The sequence below is a fragment of the Anarrhichthys ocellatus genome, unplaced genomic scaffold (genome assembly GCF_004355925.1).
Source record: "Anarrhichthys ocellatus isolate YVR2014 unplaced genomic scaffold, GSC_Weel_1.0 scaffold38, whole genome shotgun sequence".
NCBI classification, from domain to species: domain Eukaryota; kingdom Metazoa; phylum Chordata; class Actinopteri; order Perciformes; family Anarhichadidae; genus Anarrhichthys; species Anarrhichthys ocellatus.
In genome coordinates, this window is record NW_022280068.1 from 4,154,371 (window position 1) to 4,168,060 (window position 13,690).

Genomic DNA, 13,690 nt, shown 5'->3' on the forward strand with positions numbered 1-13,690 from the left:
TGGTGGGAGGTTGTACAAAAACAAAAACAACAAAATGGCTCTTTCAGGGACTATATGGCACTCGGCTTGTGGTGCTCAAAGCTCCAAAAGACACATTTGAAAAACTGAAATCACAATTTCTGGAAAGAGACATTGCCGTTGAGTCTCAAAGCCTTTGAAGGGTAAGTCCAAAGTGGTGAGAAAGTTAAGGCTGTGTTGACTCAAAGGGTCTATAAAAGGCTCATCTACTGTACACTGAACATTTCACAAATAAAGACTTCAGCTTCTAGCTCTCCATTGTCACAATTGGCTTCATTTACATCTGCAAGCTGAGGTTGTTTTTGTTTGTTTTAGTGGTCCTTTGTCTGCCTAAACTTTACGTACAGCTAAATGTTAAAGAACTTACAGTGTTGAGCTGGTCAGAATGACCTCGAAAGAGAACTGCACCGATTTAGTATCGACTACTAACGTTTCAATATTTTTTTAAGACTTCACTTGGAAAAGCAATTTGAATGGAAAACACCTGCACCTGACACTTTTAATATAAAAAAATATATATTCATCAACAGATTAAGAAAGCCTGCAAAACATACTTTGTTTAATCAAATGTAGCCTATACAGCACCAAGAAAAAACGGTCGTTTAAAAACAGAGTTACAAAGTAGTAATATTCACAGAAATGTGGAGCTGACACGGGTAATACCCGTCTCAGCCCAAACCGGCAATTAATGGCACAAAAATATTCTTTTGAGAAAGATAAAATATACTTGTTAGAGTTTGAGGATGATTCAGTACAAAACTGGAAATGACTAAATACTAAATGGCGCTGTAACACCATTAACTGCATGTGTAAATAATGAATGTTGAACATGATCCACATGGTCCGTCGGGGCTCACAGCAGGTTCAAATTATCCGTCATGACGATCCACACGTCTACAGAGAAAGGAGAAAAAAATGTAAAAGACGTGAGACCGAATGACAGTTACTCAATGCTGCTGACAAAATTCCCTTTTTTCATTGTGCAGTTAATAAAGACTTAATTTCTTAATTTTTAATGGACATTTAATTCTATATTATCACAATATAATTTAAGTGAGAAAGAAAAAGACATTCTGTGATGTTTTGTTGGTTGGAATTTGTTTTTATCCCTCAACTGGTGCATCATAACATAACTTAACGTATTTCATGTTAAATTGGTAGAATCATAAATAGGTACCGATGAATCATTGCAGAGGAAAAACATTGTATTTGATCAGTGCTTACGAAACAGAAGCAGTCCAAAGCGGGAACATTTATTCATTGATGAAGACACACGCTGTAACGTCACACTGTGATTTACTTACTTCAACCAGTCTGAGGGGAGAGGGAGTTGGCTGGCTGTGTGACTTTCTGCTTCATCTTCTGGTTAAACGCTTCAAGCTTGAAATAAAAGAATAGAAGTGGTTGAACAATACAGAACATAATTCATGTTTTACATTGTTGTAGCAGTACCGGCATATACAAGAGCAGGATAAATGTGTAAAAAAAAAAAATGTCATACGTAGGTGCGGTACTCCATGAGAAAACATTAAATTCCCTTTCTGAAAATGTTGAGAAATCCTAAAGATTGATCAAGCATCTCAGAATCATTCTTAAGGAAAAACCCCTCCTGCCTCATAGTAGGACCTACCGTACACTGACTTTCTGTGACATCGCCGTTTTACAACACTTTTAGCAGCAAAGTTAAAAATATGATCACATGTTGTAGTGTTCGGACAGTTTCAATTTCAAATACCAACGGAAACATTTGATATGCAGAAAACAGCACCACTCTTTTGTGTATAGGTTCTATATGTAGATATTATCTATGATAATATATTGTAGACAATAGATAACCGAGTGATTTAGGTTATGTATGCAATAAAATGATGCCACGTTTTCTAAGTGGCTTATCTAACATTATCAAATTAACCAAAAATACATCTGAGGCTGTAACACTGGCAAGTGTTCATGATTTAAACAAATGTATACAATATAAACTTGTAGACTCAATCATTTGATTCAGCTCAGTAAAATACACTAGTCAGCTCTATCCATAGTTTTACATATATAAATGTATATATAGTTTTACAATGCCTATATCAGCACTTCATTTTGCATGTATTGTGCATATTGCACACACAGCGATGGTTTTGCTTGGGAGTGTGGGCACATCGCCATTAAAAGCTTTCTTCATGATAATGGTCATAGAATGGAAAGTGAAAAATAGGCGTAATCATAGAAGCTAGTCTCTATTCAGACATGGTGTAATTTGAATACTATTTAATGAAATGAACATCTCTGATGAACACATTTAGGCCTACTTTCCCAGTAGCCTCTTCATATACTGACAGTTTATTTACCATGCTGGTTATTCTAGTAATTTATTTAATATTACTGGGGGAAAATGGCTCAGCTTTCACCCGTTTCTGTGATTGCTGGACAGCCTGTATAAGTAGTGACGTTGCATTTATCCAGTTGCCAGATATCTTAGTGTTGTGATCACTTTTATTTCTGGTATTACAGCGTTATTGCGATGGGTTGGAGAAGTGAGCGAACCTCGAATGAAATTCACCACAAACATTCTCCCTGCACGATGTCATCTGTGGCGTTTCATTAATTTACTGTTATTCAGCGTTTTAGAGAATATTTCTCCTACATCTGTGACTTTCCACCATTTTCTCTTTCTTCTTTTGATTCTCAGATTCTAAGATTTTTCTTAGCATTTTGTCACAAGGAGCAGCTCCTTGTACTAGAAAGCTTTATGAATACGCCCCCTGGTCCTAAAGATAGGAAAAACATTTACATCCCTAAGAATCATTGGTGATTTCCTACTCTGAGACACTTGATAAATATGGGCCCTGATCCACAAATGAAACGCATCAATTGTTGTTCAGCTCATCATGGCCCAACTTTTCAGCAGATTTAAGTGAAATACATCTTATATATATATCTTGATAACAAGCATACAGACGAACGGGACAACACCTCCATTATCTAACATCACAAAATTAGATGCATTAGGAAGCTGATAAAACCAACATTCCACCAACCTTTTTCCTCAAGTTCGCTTTAATTTCCTTGTCCGTTGGCGGTCGTTTTTCTTCCGACTGCTCGGCTTTAGTGTCATCTTCTTTAAGCTGTGGAGCCTCCACCTTCTCCACCATCTGGATTTCTCTCAGTTGTCGTTGTCTCTTCCATATATTGAATTGCGGCTGCTCAGTGCTGATGACCTGCAGGCAGCGACTGCCTGAAGCAGATCCAGTTTGGCCTTCACTCTTAGACAGATCTGGATTCACAAATAGGTTGATGTCAAAAGAGCCACGCTGATGTGGGTAATCCACGTTAGGTGCCACTACAGAGCCAGGAAAGCTTTGGTAGGTGTTTTGTGGAATAGGACGCCCGCTAGTATAAAAGAAGGGAGGAATGGCACCCTGAGTAGGTGCCCAGTAAGAACTTAAATCAGCGCTGTTGATGCCACTGTGGTCGGCAGTGTACAGTGAGTCTTGGGGTAAACTGTTATCTGGCTGGGTATTCGTATGGTTTTGTTGACACAGATGTTGATAAGAAGAGATTTCTTTGGGGTATTTTTCGCCTTCGTCCCTGTACCTCTGTTCTTCCTTGCTGTCCTCGTTACCGTCATGGCGTGTCAGTCCATCTCCCCTTCTGTCGCTGTGTTCAGACCTTCGTCTCGGTTCTCTGCTGAGCGAGCGCCAACGGCGAGAGGGGCTTGGACTGTTGCTTCTAGAGCTTGATCTTGAGGAGGAGGAGCAGTTACTGTAATGTCTTTGAGAGCCCCTCTGCCGACTCTCCTGCTCTACTCTTGTGTCTTCATGCTTCTTCCCATACAGCCTCTCCTGAGTCCGGTCTGCTAATTTGCTCATCTCTTCCACTTCCAGGCTCAACCCCAGAGATTTAAGAATATTCTGGAGCTGTTCACGCTGCTCGTCCACCTTTGTTTTTTCTTCTTCTTTCTGCTTCACTGCGGAGGGAGACTTGGATCGACTCCGGTCATTCTTCTTCTCGTCATCATTAGGTGGGGAAAGTCTCTCACTGAGGGATCTCTCTTGACTGGGCGGGTCAGATTTCCTCTCTCCACAGCTGCCCGGCAGCGAGGCTCCACTATCTGATTGCTGGCTCTCTCTCCTGAGGGTTGGATCTGACTTGTTCTCTACGCCAGGAACAGGAATGTTGAGGAGCTCCTCACCCAAAGGAAGATCCACACTGTCATCGTTGACAATCCTACTGAGGAAGTCCATGTCCACTCCTTTGTTGAGAACGCTGAGGAAGCGCAGGAAACCCTCGTTGACGCTGTTCTCGTTGTCTGGTGAAGTAATGCTTGGGCTGGAAGGAGGTGGTGTGAGGTCAGGGACCTGGGACAAATCAGATAAACAGAAGTATTAGTCTTTGTTAAAAACAATTCATGAAGACATAAACTAATTAAAACCAGACGATCAACTGCTGAAAGTTTGTATGTTTTTATCCACTTTCTTTCCAAGTTTCTTACCAAACAACAATTTTATACTGAAAGAACAATAATTAATCAAATAATCAAAACCTCCTATTGTAGCATCACTAAAATAAACAACCCAATAACTTTTTTTGATTTATAGAAGGCACCGTCTGTTAAGAAATCTTGATTTCAGTATGAGATTATTTATGACATCAAATATCATCCATTATTTTGGTCCTTTTGGACGGAAGGTATAGCTAGCACAAAAATTACAATTTGGGATTAAACCCTCCATCTCGTTTACATCATCAAGCTTACGGTGCCCTGGGAGGATGCAGTGGAGGAGGCCTAGGAGCGCAAGAAACTGAGATACGCTGAGCTTGCAGCCGACGCTCAACAACATGGCTGGAAAGCAATGGTCTGAATGGAGTTGAAGTAGGCTGCCGAGGGATCACAGCCACATCAAAATCAAGGCTACTCTGGGAGATGTGAGTCTGAGGCAAGGCCCACCGGCAAGCAGTCAAAAGGCTCCCTCTACCTCCTCTTTACCTAGGGGTTCACCAGGGTGCTTAATCAAACAGAAGACCAACCAAAATTGCAAATAACATTACAAACCGCGATGCTTGCTGGCAAAACAAATGGATCGCTACATCTCCGCTTCATTAGTGCCTTCACTCTGAGCTTCAGAGGATGGTCGTCCTGCAGCAGACCGTCTTTGCTCAGGCGGGATGAGTTCATTCTCTCTTTGGGTGAACGGACCTGAGAAAAAAAAACGAGGCAATACAATAAACTATAATATTATCTGGAAAACAGCTGAAGCTGTAAACACTGATTCTCAAAGTAAAATAATGATCTAAAGCAGCAGATTGGTTACCTGATCCAACAATCCGTTACTCACCTTTGACAGACAGCTGGCAGGATGTTGTTGCTTTAAAATCAAATTCACCCTGTCTCTAAGAGTTGCACCGATGCATGATGCTGATTCATTACAGGAAAAGTCTGGAGACGTTGTGCTCTTCACAAACGGTTCAACTGTTTTCAAGGCAATAGCAGCTTTCTTAAGTAGTATTTGCTCCTCTATCTCTCTCAGCTCTTTCCGCTTTCTTGCCAGCTCTGGATCCTCTTCATCCATTTCAAGGGCTTCTCCATCTGCGTCCTCAACTTCTGAGTCCTGTGTGTAAACGTTGTGCAGGGGAAGACTGAGTTCCTCCCATCCCATGCTGCTTTGAGTTTCATCAGCAGTCCGTCTTGCATATTTGCAGAAAGTGTGCCACTCCTCATTGGTGACTGAAGCATCCTCCATGCTGTTGTAGACATCATTCTGGTGATTTGGACTCAGACCTCTCTGGAATGAGCGAACAGCACCGTGATCCCAGTCGAGTGGATTCATCCTTCAGCCACTTTCTGTCACGGTGTATGCAGTCAGTGCACTCTGCAGAGTAGAAACAGTGTGGAGAGATCACTGTGGGATATTCACAACAGACCTGTGTGTGCATAAACCAAACTCTATGTAAGATGGTGTGATATAACAGGTAACGATAAGTTAAACACTGTGTTTAGATAGCTTAGGCTCGCAGCTAACAGATTGTTTACCTACTACTGCGACTCAAACTGCCCGTTCCTCTGTCCAATCGCGGACAAAGGGGTTGTTATTTTAGGGGGTGTTACTTCGAAAACGATGTTCTTGAAAAGCGAAATGTCAAAACTGACCTTTAGTAAGCTTCAGGAATAGGTAAGGACACTCGTTAGTGTTGAAAATTAGCTTGAAGTAAGGAAGAGTGGCTAAGAATGCTGTTACTGCTTCAGTGGTGTTGAAAAGTGGATGTTAACAGCGCCCCCTGCTGGAGGGAGTACCGACACCACAGTGATAACTCGGCTAATGAGTAAAGGCCATTTACAAGGTGTTATTGTTGTGCAACGACATGCAGTTTGTAGTCCAATTTTGCTACCTAAGAAAAACATTTAAAAAGTAGAAATAACATAAATGTAAAGGCTGAATTTAGGAGTCTAACAGCCTAAAGGAAAGAAGCTGCTCTGAAGTCTGGTGGTATCCCTGCTGATACTTCTGTATCTCTTGCCAGACGGCAGCAGGGTGGACACGTTGTAGCTGAGGTGGGCAATGTCTTAATATCCTTTGGGCTCTTCGCTGGCACCTCTTGACACCAATCGGTAGATGGGTACCATCATGTGCACATCCCATGCCAGTTTGTCATGTTTCCAGTCAGGATGCTGAAAAGGTGTACAGCCTAGCTGCGTAACCGATACCCTCCCCCACCTCCGCACGGAGCGCTGGGAGACGGCTTGTCCAATAACCTCTGACCTAGGTAACCGAACGCACCCCCCAAAATTACACGCGAGACCGTCCTAGCCTGCTTAGAGGGGCGACAACCAGGATAACTAAATACCACTAGCCACCGTCGTATCACTTATTTCAGGCTAAAAACGTCGGTCTCCCCGACAGCCGGATATCAACGGATTTAGGGGTGTGTGTGTGTGTGTGCAATAGGTGTGGGAGGACTGGACGTACACCAGGGTGGACCCGCTCTCTTGGGTCACCCCTGGAGGAGGAACCCTGTGTGGTTGGGAACCTCGCTTGGAGGTAGCAGAGCTATGAAATCGGTCTGAGCCAACCGAGTGAGTAAATCACAACACTTATCTTATCCCTATGTTTTAACAGCAATAACATTTACATTCTATGTCTAATCTAAATTCTTACTGTCAGCCTATTGCAGGAGAAGAGCACTCTTACCTTTAGGCGACTACGGGAACCCCAACAGAGATGAGCAACACTGGACTTTGGTCGGAATGCACAAAATACAGACCGGTTTTATTTGGTTTTCACAAAAAGTAAAATATCGAATTACAAAAATTGAATATCGGAAAAGTTCTTACAAAATGTCAAAATCTCTAGAACATGCACCTCACCGGAGTCATCAACTCGGTCTTCACGTAAGCCTCGCTCTCCTCTCCTCTCCATCCTTCATGTCCATATATGGTAGACAACAGGTCCTTCTCGGATCATTTAACGAAACAGTACAAGTATTCATTAACTTTTGACAGGCCTAATTTAAAGTTTAGACAACTTCCCCATTAACCCCTCTTTTCTGAGGAAGGGGTGTAATGGGAACATGTGATACATGCTTCTGACCGCCTGCCTCCCTTCTTTATGACCTCGACAACAAGTACTCATCGTATCTTCCCATGGTCTATGCCTTAAGGATACAATGCACATTTTATGTGCCTGATGTTACCCTGATAGTTTATCCTATACTTCACTAATTTTACGGCCTGCCCGGTGTGGCGAAGGATGCTTCAATACATAGGCCCCATTGAACAGGGTGTCTCTCTGACTAATTTAATTTTGCTTACACATACATTCAGCATTATAATTCTCACATTATATTTTGATAAAGGATATAAAGTCACACATTAAATCAAAATCATCCTTGAACCATCACAACACAGTATGGGAATACATGGACCGATGCAAGTGTCAGCCAGATGCTCAAACTCTATGATACCGTCATTACGTTCTTTCTTTGTCTTGTCTCTCGCCCCCCCAGGCTGAGAAGTGTCATTTAGAGTATCAGAGTTCATCTGCAGTTTTCACCAGCACTACAGCCTTCTCCTCGATACAAGTATTTGTTTAATCATAGTTACATTAAATCAACTGATGTATTCATTATTTTAACACCAAGATAATTACTAGGGTGTAGCGTGTCTCGGACATTATTGGTGGATACCTCAACAATGCTTTCTATTGATCCTCTGTAAAAGCTAACACGAATTGGAGCACAGGAGCTTTGCCGTCTTCAGTTTCCTTAAGAAATACAGCCATTTATGAGCTTTCTTCTTGTGTGATGACCATGTCATGTTGTTTGTGATGCCGATTCTCAGGAAGTTAAAACTATTCACTTGCTCCGCGTCAGCTCCATTCATGTAGAGAGGTGTGTGTTCTCATGTTCCTCTCACCAAAGTCTAAAATCATTAACATGTCCTATTCATCGTTTGTCTAGAATGGTATCTATACAAACTATGCGATAATATATGTAATGTATGGTGAACCTGCTTGGTATAGAAATGGATCAATTAAAATTAAACAATTTTCCAAACCATGCAGTGTTGTTTTCCAAGATCCTGATTGGTCCCACTCTGATGTTGCAGTCTTCTCAATAACTGAATGTACTGTGCAGCCTGCCATGGAGGGTCGTTTTAAATGTTGTACGTGACGGTCCCATCCAACGTTTCCTTCTTCTGAGAACTGCTTTTTTCTTCACAATATAGTCAACAAAAATTGGTGCAATTAAACATCTCTCAGCAATTTACTTACAATCATTGCATTTAATATTATGCTATTCAAATATTTACATCATTTTCTGCATGTGTATAAAAAAAAGAAAAGAAAATAGCTTAACTAAGAGTACAGCACAGCACATTTTATAGATCATGTGTTGGCCAAAACCCTCTGAAGATCGAAATATCATGATGCCATTTCATGATAATTCTGACAAAAAGAATTCTGTTGACAAATATAACCTCAGCAAAAATTCTAATGTATCAAATCATGGCTTTAAAAACAAATTCAAGAAAACTAAATGTTCAGAGATCAATAAACACTTTCTTCACACAGTGGTTCTCGTTGGAGTGACATTGTGTTTCGGGTGTAAGAACAATAGGCGGGCAATGGACAGAGTTCCAGGTATGTCAATAAACCTGAGGCCTGTTCATTTCCTTGTCCGTGTTATGTATTGCCTTGTTTGTTGCTGTCGGACAGGATGCTTGCAGATGTTCAATATTCATTTTATCAATGGGTGTTTCGTGTTGTTTTTTTGGTGAACTCTGTGAAGGCCCAGCTGTTTATTTTATGAAGATATTTTACTATTCCCCAGAGAGAAGACACAATTTTTTCTTGCTATATCAGTCAGATTTCTAACCTATGCAATTGTCTTCATCCAGGCTGTTTGGTCTGTTTGGTTTTAATGACTTGCAAACAGCGGGGCCTTGACAGTGGTTTCCATTTTTCCGAGTGGTACAGTGCTGGGTCTATACCCGGGAAGTAAGAATAGGGATGACTCATGTGCTGTGTTTCAGCCAGTACTGCTGGAAAGATACTTACAGGTGGGACCTGGGGGGAGGGGAAGAAGGGAGGCATGGGAGGCCAGAAAAGCCTGGGTCCAAGGTGAGGCAAGTTAGGAGGAGGTGGGTATGGCAGTGATGAACAGTTTACTGGAGGGTACATCGGCATTACAGGTGTAGGAGATGGCTTTAAGAAAGTGTATACTGAATTTTGAGGAAATGCTTGACATGCAGCCGTGCTTTCCTTGGAGTAAGTTTCACATTCGTCACTCTCCTGTAAAGTGATACTGGTGCTATTCTGGCCATATTCAACACCCTCGTGCACCTGTACTTGGTGTACCTCGGTTACATCACTCTGAGTGCTATAGGAGTCTTTTTTCTTGTAATATTCCTGATTTAACGGGCTGGAACTAGATCTGCTGGATGATGATGATGATGATCTACTGTGCGGTCGTGGTGAAAACGCTTGCCTGGTATCTCTTTCCCTGCTTCCTCTACGATGGCGGTCACTTTCCTTCTTTCCATATAACCGCTCTTGGATCCGATTGGACATTTGGCCCAGTTCCTCGGATCCTAAATTCATGCCAATGGCCTGCAAAACATCCTGCATTTGCCTGTGCTTGTGCTCATCTTCAGGTGTCAGTGTTGTCTTTTCTTCTTCTGAGGGAGATCTGGATCTACTGTTGGAGTAGCTTTGCTCTCCGTCTCTCTTTTGCAGAGACTTCTCATCAGACAGAGACCGCCCCTTTGGGCTGAAGGACCTGTGACGAAGCTGTGAAGAAGCCCGTCTCTGAAATCCGTCACTCTCACTCCAGTGGCTGGTATTTTGGTGGCTTCCCTGTTGCCCTCCGGCATAACCGGGAGACCAGGGATGATCAGTATTCACGAAAGAAGATGTAGAACTCGGTGGATCGCCCACTTCTGTGGAGGTCTGAGTCACTATCTTGGTGAGCGTTTCGACGTTCACACCCTTGTTGAGCACATTGAGGAAGCGCTGGAAACCCATGAGGGACTTCTGCTCAGGAACAGCAGGACTTTGGTTGGTGACGTCACTCTCAAAAAACTGATGGGAAACACACAGAAGCAACCGCAGTTTATGGAAACACACTCTGCATTATTTATTTGACAAATAAATGTGTAGAATATGGAACTACCACCTATGAGAAACTAAAAACACACACAAATCACTTTGACTATGTAATGATTTGACAGCTCAGGAACTGTCTCCAGTAGCTGGAGGACACAGTGATCCGGTTAGTAAAGACATTTACGGTGACGTCCTTCTCTTTGACACTACCATTAATATTTGGGGTAGATTATGACCACACATCACGGTCTAACAATGACATATCCATCCTATCTTGTGTGGAGATGCTACAAAAATCAAATACTGCAATTGTTTTTCAATCCTTCACTTAACTACGAAATCAGTTCCTACAGTGGAGGCATCAATAGTGGAACACAAAAACATTCAACTTAAAGGCAGTGGCGGAAGAAGTATTCAGAACTTCTACTTAAGTTAAAGTAGTATCACCAGATAACCAATAGAGATGTTACAAGTAAAGGTCCTGCATTCAAGATTTTACTTGAGTAAAACGTACAAAAAGTATTAGCATCAAAATATACTTAAAAGTACCAAAAGTACTCATTATTTGGAAGGGGCCATTTCAGAATAACATGTATCATATTATTATATTATTTAATAAATGTGTTCACTTTATTTTTGCAGCTGGTAAAGGTAGACTTAGTTTTATTTACTGTATTTAATGCTGGGTAGCTTATGAATTTATAAAGTGTGTGTGTGTGTGTGTGTGTTGAATGCATTATTATTATTATTTGTACCCCAAGTGAAATCCGGTGCACATGTCACTGAGGATAAAGGTAACAAACCCACCTGTCCACAAGATCCATTCAATGGAAACCTTGCTGTATTTTGAAGATGCTCCTCATGATCCGTAGAGGGGCTGTCATTCCTCTCTCTAGGTTTGACATAACTCTGTTTGACACAGAGGAACATTTTATTAAACTACATTAAAAATAAGCTTTCACCGTCCTTACAGTGACACCAATACATTGTGACTAACCTTAGAGCGATCTCGCGATCGTTTCCTCTCTTGTGAACAGTCTCGGCTCCTTTCACGACCCACTCTATCTTTGTAATATCCAGACGATTGTCTGTCATGTTGTTGCTTATAGGTGAACTCCTCATGCACATATTTGTGTCTGGAGTCTTGAGGTGTTTTCCTGTATTTGAAATCCTCTTCCTGTGGTAGCATTTGTTTAAAGTCGTTGGTCACGTGTGCACGTGAAAAACTGTCGGGTGACAGCCTGTTTGTATTATCCTCAGGCCTGTATCTGTTATCATCTCTATCATCCTCTGTAAACCTTTGCCTTTTCTTTTCAAAAGTACCCCAATCAGGGGAAGACATGAGTCTCCTCGCTGAGCTCTTTCTGCTCAAGTCTCTGTTAAATGAGTCTTTGCTGTACAGCATCCTAAGCGACTCACTGTACTCTATACTTCTGCGTGTCCTCTTTTTGCCTCTTTTTGCATTTCCACCATATTTCTGATAGGAATCCTGCGATACATCTCTGTGAGGTTCATGCCTTTCTTCCCGTCTGTGATCATAGTCATCCCACAGCCTTGAACTTCTGTCGCTGTATTGCCGCCCGTGACTGTGCTCAGACCTGTTTGACTGCATAATCTCACAGCAACTCCAGCAGCGGAGTGGATGTCAATGCCTGCAGCGAAAAAAAGACAATAAAATGAAAAATAGCTTTGAAATCATGAATTAAAGAGTTCAGAAAGATTAATATGCCAAACCTAGATAATGCATATTGAATAATCACATAGAGGACCAACAGTATACGACTGAATCATACTTAATGTAGCCTTAAGTGACACCATAGCACGGATGTGCACACCCTAACTTGCTCTCGCCCATGCTTAGTCCAAAAACTCCGTCACACTTGCTCATGAAGGAATCCCTAAAAGTCATACAACATATTTAAGCACATATAACTATTATGCGATTCATAGAGGGGACCAAAAGTAAAATGTATCTTCAAATGTGGCAAGATATTGAGTGGGGATGCAACATTGATCGTTAACATCGTCAGCAGGTGTCACAAGTCATGAACTAACGCTAGTTAAAATGGGTAGATTTTCACTCCAGATTACAGAAACAACGATTGACTTCAACTACATGCGCATAATTCAGTACAATTATCCGCCGTCCAGTGTTGAAACATAAGATTTTAATGGGGAAGTTAGCCTCAGTAGCTTCAGATCTAACGTTAACATGAGCTTGGCTGGCTAGCTCTACTGGTTGTTAGCTAACTAGTAAATTAGGTAGGCTGCTACATAGTAGCAGAGTGTATCTTGCTTGCGTCAGTTAGCTTTTGCTAGTATAAAAATAGGAAAAATCGAAATTTATTATCATCAAAAGGGGAATTATTTCCATCTAGAATCAACACATTTACCCTCTCGTCCTGGTGTAACTGTTACATGGAAGCTAAGGTGCAGGGAGCAGCTTTTGGTTAGCAATCATCAAAACAGCGTTGGCTAACGTTAGCATCCTGGCGTTAAATTACCTTTTCTGTTGGACGACTCCACTTTCTTTAAGGGGATGGACAGATGAAAATGCTGAAACTAGGCTCGGCAATATGACAAAGGCTTGACAACAACAAATAGTTTAGCACTTGGCTAACATTTGTCGCCAAGTTGGTGTACCTCGCTCACCACCAAGCCGTTATGTTACCCTCCTAGACAGTCGCAGAGATTTAAACTGCCGCCACCTCCTGGAAGGAGTGTGAACAACCGAACATAATGCTTCGTCTTCTTCTTCCTTGGGTTCATCCATTGGCGACTGGTAAACTAGCTTATAGGCGCATTAGCGACACCTATTGGACTGGAGTGTCAAACAGCAGATAGGCTGAAAACAACCTAATGCTACAGGGGAAATCCACCCAAAAATCCCCCTGCAAGTTAAATAAAGAAAAGCAAATTAGCCACTATGGCTGTTGTCATATAGCTCCAGGGTTTTTCACCGTTTATGGTTCAAGGAAGGTGTTACATTTTACAATTTAAACAGAGCTGCACATTATTAGTGAAGTAATGCGTAACTGTCTATCGGCCTGTTTGTATTTATAGAAGACACTTTGACA

General features: G+C 41.6%; 1 protein-coding gene across 9 annotated transcripts; it reads right to left on the bottom strand.

Annotated features, from left to right (window-relative positions):
* Positions 1–63: 63 nt before the first annotated feature.
* On the bottom strand, positions 64–13,328 carry LOC116394208 (cyclin-dependent kinase 12-like). Of its 9 annotated transcripts, none has more exons than XM_031867115.1 (9): positions 13,118–13,328; positions 11,611–12,265; positions 11,421–11,522; positions 7,200–10,589; positions 5,349–5,882; positions 5,066–5,209; positions 3,051–4,370; positions 1,323–1,398; positions 64–912 (listed from the first exon to the last, which is right to left on the bottom strand). In XM_031867115.1, exons 5-8 carry the CDS (start codon positions 5,838–5,840, stop codon positions 1,324–1,326), a joined length of 2,031 nt encoding a protein of 676 aa, XP_031722975.1. In that variant the 5' UTR covers positions 5,841–5,882; positions 7,200–10,589; positions 11,421–11,522; positions 11,611–12,265; positions 13,118–13,328; the 3' UTR covers positions 64–912; position 1,323. The 9 variants fall into 9 exon arrangements, with proteins under 9 accessions (XP_031722975.1, XP_031722976.1, XP_031722977.1 ...); XM_031867116.1 differs by having other exon boundaries at positions 11,611–12,511; XM_031867117.1 differs by having other exon boundaries at positions 12,407–13,328.
* Positions 13,329–13,690: the final 362 nt, after the last annotated feature.